Source organism: Mycteria americana, chromosome 1 (assembly GCF_035582795.1).
Source record: "Mycteria americana isolate JAX WOST 10 ecotype Jacksonville Zoo and Gardens chromosome 1, USCA_MyAme_1.0, whole genome shotgun sequence".
Taxonomy (NCBI): Eukaryota; Metazoa; Chordata; class Aves; order Ciconiiformes; family Ciconiidae; genus Mycteria; species Mycteria americana.
This window is the reverse complement of record NC_134365.1, coordinates 39,957,508-39,974,663: the sequence shown is the minus strand read 5'-3', so window position 1 is coordinate 39,974,663 and position 17,156 is coordinate 39,957,508. Positions and strand designations below refer to the sequence as shown.

The following is a 17,156-nucleotide window of genomic DNA, read 5'->3' as shown; positions in this document are numbered from 1 at the left end:
TGCTTCTATTTAATCCAAACAGATTTTCTCAAGCCAATCAATATCTCAGATCACTCCCCAATTGAATTAATCTTCTACAACTGCTTTGCTGTCACTGAGACAGTTCATTACCTCCTTCTACTGGACAGTCCTTTCTTTCCTTGACTTCCCTATTAGCTTTTACTATAGTAGCTCTCAAGGAATCCCATCAGGACTTGGTTTCATTGTACTAGTTACTGTATAAAGACAGCACGCCCTTATCTGCAAGGGCTTCCAAACAGTTTTATAAACTTTTCTGGTTAGGAACATGAGTTTGTTTCAGACATAAAAAGTACTAAAAAGCCATTTACTTCACCAAACAGACCACAGGTACTTGTGACAGAGGGTGGGGTGGGGGTGTGGACTTGACTGCTGAAAGAAGACAGAAGTCCACATATCCCAAAAGAAACTCCAGAGGTATCCTGCCTCAAAATTTCTGTACTAATTTTTATCTTTTCCAACTTAAATGTTCTGCAATTTTTAGACAGTACAACTACTTTTGGATAGTACAACTATCTAAAAATCGGTGGAAGGCTGTGAAAATAGCATATATGCTCTAACCGATTTTGAAACCAAACCTTATTTTTAAATAATACTTACCAACTCTGTTACCAGAGCTCGAGAACTTCCAATGTATGTACTTAACTGTCGCTGCTTCAGGATATGTAGCGTGTTCTCCCTGAAAGCAGTGAAATGTTTTTGAGAAAAATGTTTTCTTAGCAAGGATCTTTTAATAAGATACAAATATTGGAAGATATTTTTTGTTACATGGAATATGGTTACAGAAGAGACACACTTGGTTTGGTTGGTTTATCAATGGACTGTGTTACTGTTGTGAAAATGCAACATTTCACAAGAAGTACAATGTTAGAATCAATTCAGATATCTTTGATTTCTGTCAAAAGCATCCATTATTTCAATCATTCATGTATTTAACTACGAATTGATTTCTGCATGAGCAAGATTTTCCATTAGCATTCACTATAAAGTCAGTCTAGAACAGAAATTCAACTTAGGATGAACACACAATTCCAAAAGCTTGTATTCACTGGCCATTAAAAGCAGGTTTATTCTAGGCATCTAGAATCAAAGGTACGTTTGGCCTTTTCTGCCATAAAACCCATCATTGATAATACAGATGACAATAACAGCTTCTGGTGAAGGGTCAATGACACAAAGTGATGACAAGAACTTAAACAGGCAAAAATTAAAGCCAGACAAAAAAGTAATGGCCTGTGAAATGTAATAAAAATGGTTTTATCCAGCGTAAATAACAAGCTGATCAGCAGGTGACCATCTCTTCTTGTGCCTTATTATGAAAAATCAAATCTGCATCCACGTTAAGATTAAATCAAGTTGCTTTGATGGTTTTCCTTCTATCCTCGCCTCCCAAAAGCAGTAACTGACTTTTGAGAAGACATACTTCAGTGGGTAGGTAGGAAATCTCAAGTTTTACATCTAAGAATTTAAAGAAAAGAAGTGAATGAACTGAACAACTTTTAAAAATCCACTTCTTTTTAAGAGTGATTCTGTATCTTAGCCTGTGAATCTTACACTTGATGGGAGCATGTATACAATCAAAGAAAGTCTGAACTCACCAATATACAGATTTTGCATAAAATTCAATATTATCCGAGAAGTCCCCAATTTCATCCTTGGCAATGCTCTCTAGCCAATCTACCACCAGCTGGAATAAAATTAAATTGCATTTTTAAAACAAACATGTAACAAATAGTATTTTAACTGCCTTCCTGTCATCACTGGATCTACTCGTTATCTACATGGTAACCAAAGGCATCCACATCCTGAAGACTATTCCACTTTCATTTTAAGTATCCAATAGGAAGGTTGTTCAGGCACTTGATCTCTATTTCTCACTAGATGCTGCAGTTACTACAGTGCTACTTAACAATTTATTAATCATCATCAACAGTAACAGATGCTCCAAATGGGAGTAGCTCTCAGCCCTCCATCCTCTCCAAGCTAGCCTGAAAAACATTTCTGATCTTTAGAAACCAGAGAGCATTATTTTTACACATACAAAGAATAACAGACTTCAAAAGAATAACAGACTTCAGTGAATATAAAGAAATAAGTATTAGAAACAGCTTAATAAAGTGCATAGAGCATTAGTGTTATAAACATTTAAGCGTCTACTGATCTATTTCCATTCTCATTTTAAAAACTTTCCGTCATACCTGGCTTTGTCGAACAAGTGAATCTTTCTGAAACAAGTTGTCTACGTTTGTCTTTTCACTAGCAGTTAAAACCTATTTAAGAAAAAGCTGATTATTACTTCATGGAAAAGAAAACTTGCCACAAAACCACGAATACCAAACTGAACACATACTAACTCAAAAAACTTTCTACAAGTTCAGTATGCTACCTCTCCCCCACCCCTTTTTTAGAAATGGATGACACTATACATTTGTTCTATTTGGATGATTGTTTACATCCAGTTACACTGAAAACTGTAAAAATGAGATTCAGAATATAATTCACAAACGTATGACCACAGAAAGATGCTACATAGATCCATCGATTCCACTGATTGCACTCATATTATCCTAAATCCCATTTATTACTGTACACATAAAAAGATGACATTTTCCAAGACCATATGCACACTTAATATGAACAAGTGGAAAAAAAACCCCAACAAACCCAACCCCAGAACCCTGATCCTTCTATCTGCTCTCCTGCATTAATTTAGGTTTCATTACACTTGCAACAAAAAGAGAACAGAAGATGCATTTTCCTAAAAAACACACGTAGAAGGAGATTGGTTTTTGGCACAACAGTGTTTAATTTAATAGTGATAACTTAGCAGTGGGAATCCTAGAGGAAGCTATTTTATGACAGAAAAAAGCAACTGCGATCATGAATTTTACAAAGGCAGAGTCACTTTACTTATTGTTTTGTCTTCCTAAGCATATTCTGGCAGCAAAGGCTGGAAGCACTGTATTGACATAGACAAGAAGACTACAGCTGAAATAAGAATGCTAAAAAATTTGGATTTCTCTTGAGACAAATTGGAATCAGGATTGCAAAGGCTAGATAGCTTGAGACCACATGTTCTTCTTTTAGGCAAAGCAAAATTATCTCGACCTGTGGGAACATTACCGCTACTGATGCAACTTTTAAAAAGAAATAAATAGTTATTTCTAGTGGATTTTTCAAGTGTATGTGGAATACTTAAGGAAATAAACCATCAAGTATAGTTTATAATATTTTTTATATTAGCATTTTCTGTTTAGAACTGAATATTTAAATTCAATTTTCACAACATATGAAATAATTTAATCTTTGTCATGATAAAAATCAAATCAGTCTTTTTTGCTTACATTCTTTCACCTTTGAATTTTGAGTGGCTGCAATATTGAGATTGAAGAGTACAAGCATTTAGCTTGTATTTAGCTTATCTGCTTAAAAAAACCTAAAAACATCCAAGCTTACCGTGATATCAAACGCAGTTTCATCTTCCAGTGCAGACTGTATTCTGTCTCTAGAAATAGAAGTGCAAAACCTTAATGATTAAAATAAAGCTGAGAAAATTCAGCAGAATGCTGAAGTGAAAGAGCTTAGAAATACCTTTACAAAAATGTTCTTTAAAAAAATAATAGAAGTTGCAAAAGTAATGAGTAGGCCCATTTACAACTTTTCATTTCTGTAAATAGATAATAAATAGACATATATATCAGCACCTAGTTCCATAAACAGATTATTAATGGGTACTTAATTGCTCCACTCCATATTTATAAACTCATAAAAAAATATATCCAAGAAAGTCAGTTCAGTGCAAAAACATAATGTGCTTTTCAAAGGAATTACCTATAAAGCGAGGACAACAGTCTCCAAGTTACCATCTCCTGCTTGAGAAGCCACAAGACACTGGCAGTTTTTGAAAACTTTTGCTGTCCAGGAGTTGCCCGATAAACTATTTTCCCTAGTATATTCACCTGAGGTAAATAAATTTATACATAGTTAATATTGCCCATCATTGTATTTTTTTCCCTAAGCCATTACAGCAATCTTTTCATTATCCTGAATGCTCTCAACAATCAAGTTTGATTACCATCTCTTCAAAATAGGTACATGATACTCCACACCATAAATTCCCTTAATTACTAATAAAAATAATATTAACACAGCCTAGACAGCATAAACCAAGAGAGTAGCTTTGTTTTGCAAGGCACTGTACAAACCCAGGATAAAAACAGCTTACGTCCATCAATTAAAAATCACCAAAACACTGGGAGGGAGAGAAGGCAACCACTGAAAAAAAAACCCCAACAAACCACCCCAACCACCAAAACCCTCAACTTTGTTTCCATATACATCAATATCCAACATAAAGTCAGCCCTATTGGTATTAGTTACAGTATTTCTCAGCACCTGAAAAATACCCTTTCCTTTCAAGCTCTGGTAAATGAGGAAACCCAAACTGTCAGTTACCACATAATTTACAATATCACCAAAAAGGAATTCTATTAGCTTTTCCTTTATTTATTATGAAGAAAACTTAGTTTAGAGGAAAGAATGAAGTGTACCATTATAATGCAGGAGAGGAACATGATCTTCTGTTCCCTTCTGTTATCTCCCAGAAAACATGAAGCGTTCATGGCTGCTAGGAGACACTGGACTGATATCAGGGTACAGCTAAGAGGCATCATGACAGCTCAGGGCTGTCCCTCCACCCCCATCCCAAGCCCTGTCAGCAACATCCAAGCCAATCCTTGGAGCAACATCCTTCACTCTACTTTTGTAGGTCCTTGGCAACATACAATCAACTCCCTACAATTCCAGGCAGCTTAAACCAACCACTCCATATTCCATGATCTTGTAGATGGTATCCATATTCTCAAACAGGAGGAATGGAAGAGATCTTGGAAGTTCCACCATCTCAAAAAATTTATTTTCTTCTCTTGTCTGCTTCCCACTTGAGAACAAAATTGTGGTACACAACTAATGAAAGACCTCAGCACTCTGCAACTCATCCCCAACAACAAATTTGCATAAAACAGGGTTAGCAACCTTCTACCAAGAACACATTATCTTATGTCTATCAATAACATAGACACAGGTACGAAGTCTCTTAAAAAAATTATCTGCCCACCTCCCTCTTTTGTGATCAACACTTATTGACAGAAACATCATAATTTCTTCCTTTCAAACTGTCAATCCCTGCCAATCTCAAATTGTCAGTCAACAGCCAATCAAATGAAAAATTGTGTCTAAAAGCAGACACCTTAAATCTAACGTTGAGCCCTCTACTGCCAGCTTGTTAGTAATGTAGCAGAAAATTCTTAAAGCATAATACTGCCAGCTTGTTAGTAATGCAGCAGAAATCTTAAAGCATCATAATACAATGATTTCATTTATTTATACCCGAGAGAAATAAGTACTTTTTAATCCAGCTTATTATCATTGACAAAAATTCTATACATCTGCTGATGTTTATTGTCACTTGACACTTGCAGTGGAATGGCAGCCAGATGACATTTTTAGTATTCAGCAAGCTACACAATGGGTATTCCTGTGCCAAAGTAGCGTATGAGGAAAGAGAGATGCTATTCAATGCTAGTGTCTGGTGACTCATAAGACTGCAACCAGCTGGAAGATTTAAATTACCTATGTTAAGCACTGTGACTTCTCAGCTTAAAGCAAAATAGCGACACCACTTAGGGAAGGGACTGTAAAATAAGGTAAATTAAAAAAATCAAGCAAACTACTTACCTGACTGTTACAAATACTTTCATACTCATCCACAAGATCAAAAATGGTAGTTGATGTATGCTTCAGGAAGGAATGCAGAAAATCTGAGTACATGCTCATAGTAGCTACAACAGATTTAAGAAGAGTCATATTAGTCAGACAGAACTTGGTAAAAAAACCTCAACACACTACAAGAAAAATCTTTCTGATGACAAGGCATCTCATCTTTCATAAATCTAAATGAGGACAATGATGATATGAACTATTTATATCCCATAAAGTCAGTAGAACTTATCAGCTAAGATAGTAAGATACACAGAAGCTACAATGTGTGTCAAATAATTATAAAACTTTTGCTGTAAACATGTCATCTGAGAAAGTTCTAACAACAAACTCATTTCTGTATCTCCACAAAACTAATCCGGTTTGTGTCTTACATCACCAGAGCATCCCATTTGTGCCATCAGGTTCCACAGAAGACAAAACTCTCAGAACTCCAATAACTGGAAGAGATAACTTTCCAAACTTTTTAAACGAGACTGTTTTTGACAAAGAAATATCTCAGCAAAATAATATAGAAAAATACCCCATATATATTTATATCCCATAAATAAAAAATGTAGTCATTATTAAAACTTCAGATTGTCTCACCAGCTTCCCCAGGATCATCCTCACGCAACAGTACAGCGCTCATAGTGACATCTTCTGTCATATTGGACACGTCTAGATTTACAAACATTCCCGTCTGCTGAGGTGAGAGTGCCATTGTCCAGCTACTTTCATCCAACTAAAAGCATAAAAAGAACATAAGGAAAATAAATAGCAATCTCAGATTATTATAAGCCTAGCTCCAAGTTTTTTCATTCTATATAAATGGTATAAACAGAGCGATTTTAAAAATTATTAGTGAAATAACTGCCTTTAGATAAGGTGTAACTATGCCTTTAACAAACAGCTCTGAAAAGATAAATTTTAATCTGGAAAAAGGAAATTCTCAATGTTTTTTTCAGGAAGTAATTAAAGTAGAAGCTACTATAATAAGACCTACTTTAAAACACCATGTATCACTTTTCAGCTTAAAACAAATAAATCACTCTAAACTTTCATATTTTATTACACTAAATGTTTACTTAGTATTTTGTCCTTCAAAGTAAAAAAATGACAGAAAAACATTGCCTAGGTTGTAAAGCAGCTGTGAAAAGTTAAGCAAAAGAGTTAAAATTTCAACCAGAACCATTTACCAGTCTTTCAACCTTTGTGAATTGCTCAAAACCATTCGATCGAAGGAAGCAATACATGTTTAAAATAACAGCTAGTATCAGAATACTAAAGGGGGAAATAAAGACATATCTATACTTTTTGGGGGGTATTTCAGGGGAGGTATTTGCTAACATATCTGACATCAGAGCAGCAAAATGGCCAAAACAGAAGATAGACTGTACATATACTGCACTGACAAGACAGCTTCCTATAGCTGTTTCCATGACAGCAATTGCTTTCTCAGCAGCAATTAATGCTATACAAAGACCTAGAGATGTGCCACTGGTTGATTCTTTTTCCAGACTGGTCCCACCCAAACAAGTGCGAACAGGGAACCAGATGACACTGCTGTAGCAGTCTCTTAAGCATATCCAAAAACTGTGGACATATACCTGTTATTCTTCCTTTTATGCCCCAGTTTCTACCCACACTATTCCTCTTGCCCGATTTCTCTCTGCCATTATTGCCTTCTAGCCAACCAGAACAGAATGCTATAGCACTCCAACTGCAGAGTAAAAACAACAAGAAACTCAGTTCCAATAAAATTGTATCAGGTCTCTGTGGGAAACACAAAAAGGCTGATGAGTGTTCTTATCTACCAGCAAGTAAATTTCCACAAGACAATTTTAAGTCCTTTTTCCATCACCCTCCTGTGAAAGCCTTTTTCTAGTCCCAAGTTTCTCCCTGCTAATCTAAACTGGATTCAAGTCAGAGAATATGCTCCACTCACAAAATGCTAGTTACAGGACAAGAGGCACTGAATCAGAGGAAAAGTGCCACTGCTAAGAGCTGTATACATGTTGACCAACTAGGCCCCAGAACCTGATAATTTAAAGAAACAAATGGGCTGTAACAAACTACAGAAACAACCAGAAGGGAGAATGAATTAAAATGCACATACAGAAAGACATCTTAACTTGGTTTGAGTTAATTTAAAAATAAACGGAGATAAAATACTTCAGACGTCCCTACTGATAATTTTTCTAATCAGTGTTTTTCCAAAGACATTACAGTAGAAGACAATTAACGTCATCTGAAAAGTAATCAGAAAAGCTTGTTCTCTGAAGTCCAAACTTTAACATCCAAGTGAAGCCTAATACTGGAGAGTGATAAAATAAGAAAAATTCTGAAGGTTTAACTTGCTGACATAAAACAATTGCCTTTGAAGACTTTATAAACAAGCAAAGTCAAGATTTTTGTAGTCACAGGCTGATGTTATAAGGACTAGCTTAACACACACGGTGTATTTAGCAAGTCCTTAAACTCCTCTATTATTCCTCACTGCATCATCTCAAAGAAGACCATAGTAATAAATAATACTAGTAGCAAGCAGCAATAGTAGTAATAGCAAGCTTGTACCACCCACAGTTCATCCTTGGTGCAAACAGCACTGAAACACTGTAAATTTGTAGTTTCTTATACGTTTCACAGGAACAAAAGAGGAAAAGGTGCTCTAACCATCTTACCATCGACAAATTGCTGAAAAGTCCAGGAGTTGGTAGAATCAGAGGAGATTTTCCTCCTGTTCCCAGGATGGGAGTCATATCTGATGGCTTCATGGAGCTTCGATTTAGTGCAGTAACTGAAAGAGAGAGAGCCTTTTCTGAAAAGAAAAAGTATTTAAGGCCTCTATGCTCTATCAAGGAGCTCCAAAGGAAATCTTATGACAGAGATTGAAGTATTTATGAAATCCTGCTCGGTCACACAAGAAACAGACAAACCAGCCTGATGGAGAAGTAACTTGTTCCTGTCCGTCTTCATTTTCCTTCCATCAGAAGGCTTGTACCAAAGCCACAAATGCCAATTATAAAAGAAAAACAAGTCTTAGGCCCAACAACACTTAGAAATAAGGAGGTTAATTATCAATAATGGAACTTAATAATCTACACATCTAGTTATGCTAGGGTTATACAAACACGCTGTTAACCAAGCCTGGAGCATACTCAAGCTCTAGTTTTCCAAGTAGGGCACATATAAATGTAAAGACAAAGTATATCGATTGCCATTTCAGTTCTTCCTCAAGTGCAACAGCATTCCAGATAGAAGTCTGAAGCCAGGTTGAATGCGAGTGTATATATGCACCAAATGTGTGACACACCTTCAGTTACTAAAGAGTTCATTGGTACGCTCACACCATGAGCATAAATAGCAATAAATCTCCAGTCACTCCTTCTTGGCAATTGGTCTCCAAACCCTTAAAGCAAAAGGCAACAAGCCTGCTCTTCCAAGCACCACATCTGCACATCAGTGCTGTGGCTAATGTTCCCAGGAATATCTGACCTATGTTAAAAATGGAGACACTGCTTTGCAAAGATGATAAATGCCCCATCCTATGACAACAGGGTGCTCCACCACAACAGACCTTCATACAGCCCAAAGACCACAGAATTTGCACCGAGACAGTAGCTGCTTGGGTCCTCTTATCAAACACAAACAGCCTGGAAAGTCACCTAAAAACATTGGTTGCATCAACACAGTGACAGGCAAATCAGGAGCTGTGTCAACAGCTGCAAAGAGGGACTGACACATAGTCCCAAAGTTTTGTTAGCAAATTTGGAGACAGAAGTGCCTGTACAGCCCTTGGCAGCAGTTCTTGATACCAAAATAGCTTCAGTCAGCATCGAGATCGTTAACATTTCCTTTTGGACTTGAGGACTGCTGGAATCAGAGGCAAAGATGCCTACAACAGCATATACAACCACAAAATAGAGCACGTCCAGGGTCTCCATCAGACTCATCCTGAAGATTGCAAGAGTGTATCTCGTCAGATCACTGACACCCTCAAATTATAAGGGGGCAAGGTCATTGCAAACAGGTACAGGGACCCTGGAAGGCTTCATATCAATAGGTAGATTTGGTTTTCCATGCATCGGTTTCACACAGATCTAGAAAGCTGAAGAACCAAAGGTTTCTGTCCCAAGGTTTATGTCCTTGTATTAGCACATACCTTGAATCGTCACAAAAAATTTTTCCCTAAACTCTTGAGATCTGAAAGTCAGGCATACTGAAGATCAAAGAGACAAATCAATTCTCAATCTGTAAAATGAGAGTTATGGCTACTAGCATTAATAGTCTGACTCTGAAGTTGCAGATCAAAGCATCTAAATTGTTAATAGGTCATCATTCTCCTCTCCTCCATGGTACCAGAAAATAATCACTATAAAACCCTATACTCATATGATACAATGCACTCAAGGGTTAGGAATTTACAGGGTGGCAAAAAGAATTATGTTGAATAATCCTCAAATACAGTTTCTAATACCCCCAAATTCACAATTAGGAGCAACTGACATCAAAGGAAGCAAAAACCCTTGTCCCCAGGAGAGGGGATAATGGATGCACTTCATAAGAACACTTTAAATGTTCCACTGTAGGAATGAGACTGTACAACAGGAACAGAAACAGGAGTGAAAATGCTGATGCTTTGTTTGTTGCAGAATCATCAGACAGTTTGAAAGAGAAGCAGCTCTAGCCTATGTAGCAGATGACACTTGTGACTCTTAGAAAATCTGTATGGTGCAGTGGCAAAGGTAAAACAGAAGAAAGCCAGGAATCCAAGGAGAAATGCAGGGTTGTAATGAAGAAGCGCAGAAGTCTTTGGATTAGATAGTGCAGCGACGCCGAATAGCAAACCTTTTGTAAAGACTGCCTGTCCACTTATAATGCTGTTTGAAGAAAGTTTATCACAAATCATAGCCACACATGTGGATAATTGTCAGCTGTGTTTAGGGAAGTTTGCAGAGAGAATCATTATTCAGAAACCAGAAAGTCTCCTTCTGAAGTCTGTTAAAAAATAGATGGTAGGTTTACAGAGTACATGCTGTCTAGTGACATCTCCTGATGTAACATCTCTGTGATGACCAGCCATACAAATGAACAGAGTTGCTCAACATTAAACCTTCTGGATCAGAGTATTTTGCTACTGCGATCTCTACTTTCACCTGCCATCAACTCTCTACGTTTTTTGGGAGCAGCTCCTGCACAATTTCTTACTGAAATTCTGTACTGTTGAACTTTCTGAAAATAGATAAACCAGAAACTTCATAGCGACAAAATCATGGCAAGCTGTTAGATCAACACGCTAACTGAAATAAAGACCTTCACTGAAGACAGACAATGGTCAAGATGGTATACACATGTTCTAATTTGAAGATAAAAGTGGGAAAATACCTACTTGATTTTGAAGTACTCTCTGACCATCACAGTATGACACACAATGCTTCTATCTCAAAACAACTAACACATCACCCATCTCCAAGCAGTCCTGAAAAGAGGATGTGGAGCAGCAGAAGGTGCAACCATCCTCTTAGAGCTTGCTGGAAAACAGCGGCTAGATGATGACGAAAAAGAGGACTCCCTTATATAAATGCCTGAATGATGACTAAAGAAAGACTACAGGAAGAGACTGTCACACGGAAAAAGGAGGTAAGCCCTGGTGATGACATGGAAATGTGAGGAATGGTGATGTTTGTTTATTTCAGCCACAACTAGTCAGGGAGGCTCTAAGAGGATTACAGACCTTTTCACAGTATGTTTAGTGTCAAGTCAACACTAAGAACAACTTGCAGTTTCACTGCGAGAGCTCTCAATGCTGACACAAGCACATGTAGCTTGTGCTTGAGAAGAAGGCTGATGCTAACAGCATTTATCTTTGCTGCCGGCCGCCAAAACAGAAGCCACTAGATATTACACTAAACAAGAACAAGCAGGGGCTACACAGAACTTGCCAGGAACCTGGAGAAATCATGAAGAATCAGTCTCTCTGGAACTTGTTATCTTTGCACCAGTGCCAATTTGGGAATAACCCCCAACACACTCCTAATATGGGCCAACTGATGCAGAACATGGGGGTTGAGGTTGGGAGGTTTCAGGGCAACCTGACCCTAGCCACCATGTGTGGTTCCACAGCCTTTCTGTGAGGTGTACTGTCTAATTCCTTCTCCTGCTAGTGGAGAGGGAAATCATTTATCGATGCAACCAACACATACACCTGGTAGAAAGGTCAACAACAGAATTAACCCACCACAAAAACAAGGATGGAAAAATACCTGAAGAGACATTACATGACAGACAATCTTGAAGAATTAAAAGCTACTGCAAAACCAAAAGAAGGCTGCAAAAAAGAAGGAAACACAACAAACTAGATTCTTGCCTTACTAGTCAGCAAATCAGTTTCAATGTGGTACTTGAGAGAAACTGAAATGATACCGGACATACTCTTCTGCCAAACAAAGAAAATAAAGCTCAAACACCCTCTAAAAACTGAAAGGCAAAAATCCATTGGCATTCAGCAATAGCATAAATATTTAACATATGAACATATATGTTGACTGCTACTAGGTGGTTTTTTTCCATATTTATAAATGTGTTTAACTTCAGAATCACAGAATCACCAAGTAGTTGACGTTGGAAGGAACCTCTGGAGATCACCTGCTCCAACCCCCCTGCCCAAAGCAGTGTCAACTAGAAAAGGTTGCCCAGGATCTTGTCCAGTCAGCTTTGGTTATCTCCAAGAATGGAGACTCCACAGACTGTCTGGGCAACCAGTTCTAGTGTTCAATCACCCTTTCAGTAAAAAAGTTTTTTTCTTATGTTTAAACAGAGTTCCTTGTATATCCTGTTGTGCCTACTGCCTCTTCTCTTTTCACTGGGCACCATCAAGAAGAGCCTGGCCATCTTTTTACTCCCTCCCATCAGGTATTTATATATGTTGACAAGATCCCCCCAACCCTTCTCTTTCCCAGGCTAAACAATCCCAGCTATTCTCAGCCTCTTCTCATGTCAGATGCTCCAATCCTCTAATCGACTTTGTGGGCCTTCACTGGACCCACTACAGTGCAACCATGTCTTTCTCATTATGGATTGTCATCAATTATGAAGTCCAAGTGTATTATTCCTTTAACTAAATACTAAAGAAAGAAAGTAGTTTTACCTGGCTGGCGAAGCAATGAACTAGGAGTTCGGGAAATCAACTGGCCTCTGGGTGTCATGTTTCCAATAGTGTCATCCAGGGATGTAAGAACTGATTAATAAACAAGTTAAGAAACACTCTCCTAAACATGTTTTTGGCCCTATTCAAAATGATTGTGAACACTTAGAAAGGAAAAATATTTTGCTGTAGCTCAAATATTATGAAGATTACACATCTTGTCTTTCAGACTAAAGCGGAAAGTCCCATGCATAAGCCTGAGTTAAGTCACAAAATGTTTCATCGGAAGCTTAAAAGCTGGAGGGCTAAAAGGGACATTGCAAAGTAAGGTTCAGAAACCTGAGCACAACAGATCTGGGACTCCTCATAACTGGTCAGATCAAGGAGAATACTTTTGTCCCGTGAGGAGCTGCTTTACGCTACATAAACCATAACAAGAAAATCTGAGACTGAATGCATTTAAAAAAAAGTTCTCTCTCTCTCAGTTCCAGGATGCTGATGACTTTAACAAAAAGTCTCTGTTGTTCTACTTTGCTTCTTCCTGTCAGCAACTAGGTTCAGTGCTCTAGCTATGGTTTACTCAGAAGTAGTTGTGTAAAAGTTTCAGTATCCTATGTTATAACAGTGTCCAACAACATCATGATTCTTAGGGACAATATAATCAGGGCCAATATCTCACTAGTTTTATTCTGCTTGCAAAAAACAGAAGGACAAGTAAACGTACTGGATTCCTTTAACATCACAACCAGAAAAATACCATTTATTAACTGTGAAATTACATGATGTTTTTTTCTTGCTGTAAATAAGTGGGGGGAAAAAAAGTCTGTGAAAATTTAAATCTATGTTTGTGTACTCCTCTTGCTGTTATTGTGGATGGAAAGCTAAGATACGCTAAATAGTCTGATAACACAATACATGTAAAAGCATAAAACCATAAAATTAAGATATAACGTAGTGAAGAAAACTTCATTTTTTCAAAAACTCAGGGATGGAGTCAGCTGTGGCTCGTGTAGTTCTCTGGGCTCACATCAACCTGAGTTCATAAGCCCATGAAAAACTGTAAAACACCACGCTACACAAATGTGATGGCACAAGTTTAGGAGACAGGCAATGCAACCTCCCTGCAATCATATTTAACCCATAACTGAAATAATCTAAATGTAGTCAAGAATCAACTATACAAGCATTTCAACAATCTCTTACTTTCCCTGAAGTCTAGTGAATAATCTTCTGAGCCATCACTACAACGGCTTTGACATGGTTTGAGACTACAATGGGGGGAAAACGAGGGGAGAGAGAAAATTCCTTTCAGAGGAAATACTGTTCTGTGAAAAGGCAAAGAATTGCATCTTTTGACTTATCCCTAAGTTCTTCTGTAAAAGCCAAGTAATGTACCATGTTGCTGAAAACCCAGTATTTTTCTAAATGACACTCATCCAGATTTCCTCGTCACGCTTTCAGTCAGTCATTAATATCCTTCCCTACTAGTTTTTATATGTTGCAATCATGGTTTTGTTTTTGAACTTTTCTCCTTCTTAATGCATGAAAATACCACGCAGAAAAGAAAACAGACTACAGAAGGGGAAAATATGAGACACTTCAATAGCAAAATTTTGACTGCAGAATACCTCACAAATCAGATAACAATTTCACATTACATTCATACATTCCTCACTTTAAATCGGTATAAAACAAAGAGTAACTTGCTGTATATTTGAAAACTCAACATGCTTAAAATCAAAGCAGTGGTAAAAATACAGCAAGTAACGATTAAAGAGAAGATAAAAAGTCTTTAAAGAAAAAGGATACTAGAAACTCTTTTCTGAGCGCTTTGCTTCCGTCCAGGTCTGGCCATCTCTGTATCACGGGGGGATGACATGTCTCCAAAACTATTTCTAGAGAACAGCAACATAGACACACAGTAAGCAAGTGAATCCAAGCAGAACATACCACAAGATTTTTCTGTTGCTTCAAGTTAACTCCACAACTGGGAAACGTAAACAAAGCATAAGTCATCTCTAATTCTAGTACTAACGTCCAGTTTCCTCTGCAGAACATCTAGCATCGCTCATCAGCTTGGGAAAATGAGTTTGTCTGAAACCCCACACTTTGTTCCTCCTATACCACAACAGACATTTCTTCATTTCTTCTTCTTCTTCTTATATTTTCTCTTTTTTTACAAAAAAAGCTAGTAAGAGATGCAACAGTATGAAATTCAATTTTGAATTGAAAAATTCAATTGAAAGAATAACATGATTTTACTATTTGATTTTTTTCTTCAGATAAACGAAACCACCACAAATTGAGAAAGTTCAGGTGTCTTGCAGTAGGGGGAAAAATCGTTAACAACTACTAAAATGCAAAGGCGAAGCTACAGGTGGACTGTGAGGGCCACAGCTGTGACTGCCTAAGCAGGTCTGTCTGTAGAGCACCCTGCAAAGGCCCGGCTCAATGATTCCTGCGTAGTTAACAACTGCCGTTTAATCTATAAATATATTCCAGAAAAAATCAAACAGATTTAAAGCTCTCGGATGACATAAAAGCCTTCGATACCCCTCAGAAACTGTTCCAGCCTTGCTGCGTTTGCCAGCCCGCACTGCGAGCACACCGCTCCCCGCTCCTCCGCGGCCGCTACAGGGGGACGTGTCACATCACCTCACACCCGCGGGGGGCCCGCGCTCCCCCGGGACGCCCCGCCGGCACCGGCCATCCCCTCCCCCGCGCCTCCCACCTCTCCATGGCGGCGTCCGGTCCGGCGCAGCCCGGGCTCCAGCGTTCCCGCCTCCACCAGCGCCGGCCCGCGGCCCGGAAGGAGAGGGGAGAGCTTCCGCCCGCGCAAGGCGGGGCCGCCGCACTGCGCCTGCGTCGCTCCGGGCTTCGGGCCCCGCGGCCTCCAGCAGCCCGGGCTGGGCGGGGACGGGCGCCGGGCACCGGGCAGAGCCCCGCCGGCAGCCCGGGGCCGAGGAAGGACTGCTGGGCAGCGGCCGCGCTGGGTTGAGGGCAGCCAAGCCCCGTCGGGCGGCCGGGCGGGCAGGGTCGGCCCGCCGCCGCGCTGAGGCAAGCCCGGCCGTGGTGGTGGTGGTGGTGAGGGGGTAACGGCCTGACCTGCCCTCCTCTGCCCAGGCGGCTTCTGCCGCCGGCCAAAGGCCGCTCTCTTCTCCCTGGGATCCCGCATTAACCGACAAAGCTTAAAAAAGCCCTAAGTGTAAAAGTTTCAGGTGCTGTTTAGGTTATGTCGTTGCACAGGGAAGGACTACTCTGATGCACAACGTATTTTCTTACACATTGAGCTGGAGCAACCTGTCTTCCGGTTCACCAATTTACAAACTTCCGTATATTTCTCTTCCTCTCCCATTTCTCCCACTGTAACCCAGACTACTGGCACAAACTTTAAGAGGTAAAGTAGTAACCACCATGCAGGATCACAGCCCTTATCTACCTGGACAAACTCACAAAATTACAAAACTACCTCACCTCTCCCTCCCCAGAATGGATTTTGCACACCTTTTAACTACAGAAAAATACTGTTACTACCCTATCAGTACAGTGCTAGTGGCAGTAGTTCATTTACTTGTGCTCTAGTACAAGGAAAACTGTCCAAACTGCATTTTCAGTGTAGTTCTGAAAAACACTTGCAAATACTCAGGTGTATTTAGGGCTACAGCTACAAGGGGGTACTTTGAGCAAATTAGGCATTTAAATTCCTCATACAGAGGGATGCATCTGAAAACAGCTGCAAAAGGCAGCAGAACTGCAAGACATCATCTCAAGTCCCATAGCTTGCTGAAGATGCTGATAAAATGCCGTGGCACCCAAGCTCGGTGTCTCATTGAAGCTGCTGGAGAGCCTCAGAAGGCTTCACAAGAGGAAAGCTGAGAATCCTGAAGAGACTAGGTGCGCAAGAACACAAACAAACAGAAGACCCTTAGTAGATTAGTCACCCAGGGAATGTAGCTTTGGATTAAAAACCCTGAAGTTGTCCCTCTATCATGTAGACCATCATGAGTGCATAAGTGAAAGCAACAACCTTCATTATGGCAGAAAACTCCAAGAACATTGAGGAACTATTATATCCTAATTCAGTGCTACATATTTAATAGAATTTACTTCTCAACACATCCTCACAAAACAGTGTAGCATTATTGTTTGAATTTCCCACTGCACTACAGAGACAGAGTAATGCACAAATTAATTCCTTGCCAACAGCTCGCACTCTCAGGCTAGCCCTTTCTCA

General features: G+C 39.2%; 1 protein-coding gene across 2 annotated transcripts in view; it reads right to left on the bottom strand.

Moving 5' to 3' along the window:
- NUP107 (nucleoporin 107) overlaps positions 1 to 15,745 on the bottom strand; it is a 31,066-nt gene extending 15,321 nt beyond the window's left edge. Inside the window, exons 1-11 of one of the 2 annotated variants that reach the window (XM_075495340.1) lie at positions 15,654 to 15,745; positions 14,732 to 14,817; positions 12,926 to 13,015; positions 8,460 to 8,575; positions 6,385 to 6,520; positions 5,755 to 5,858; positions 3,850 to 3,977; positions 3,475 to 3,523; positions 2,217 to 2,288; positions 1,617 to 1,705; positions 619 to 697 (exon numbers count right to left, since the gene is read on the bottom strand). In XM_075495340.1, coding sequence (XP_075351455.1) covers positions 619 to 697; positions 1,617 to 1,705; positions 2,217 to 2,288; positions 3,475 to 3,523; positions 3,850 to 3,977; positions 5,755 to 5,858; positions 6,385 to 6,520; positions 8,460 to 8,575; positions 12,926 to 13,015; positions 14,732 to 14,817; positions 15,654 to 15,661 — 957 coding nt within the window. In that variant the 5' untranslated portion in view covers positions 15,662 to 15,745. Of the gene's footprint in view, positions 1 to 618; positions 698 to 1,616; positions 1,706 to 2,216; positions 2,289 to 3,474; positions 3,524 to 3,849; positions 3,978 to 5,754; positions 5,859 to 6,384; positions 6,521 to 8,459; positions 8,576 to 12,925; positions 13,016 to 14,731; positions 14,818 to 15,475; positions 15,596 to 15,653 lie in introns of those variants that run through there. The other variant, XM_075495348.1, reaches the window with a different exon arrangement.
- Between the last annotated feature and the right edge of the window lie 1,411 nt (positions 15,746 to 17,156).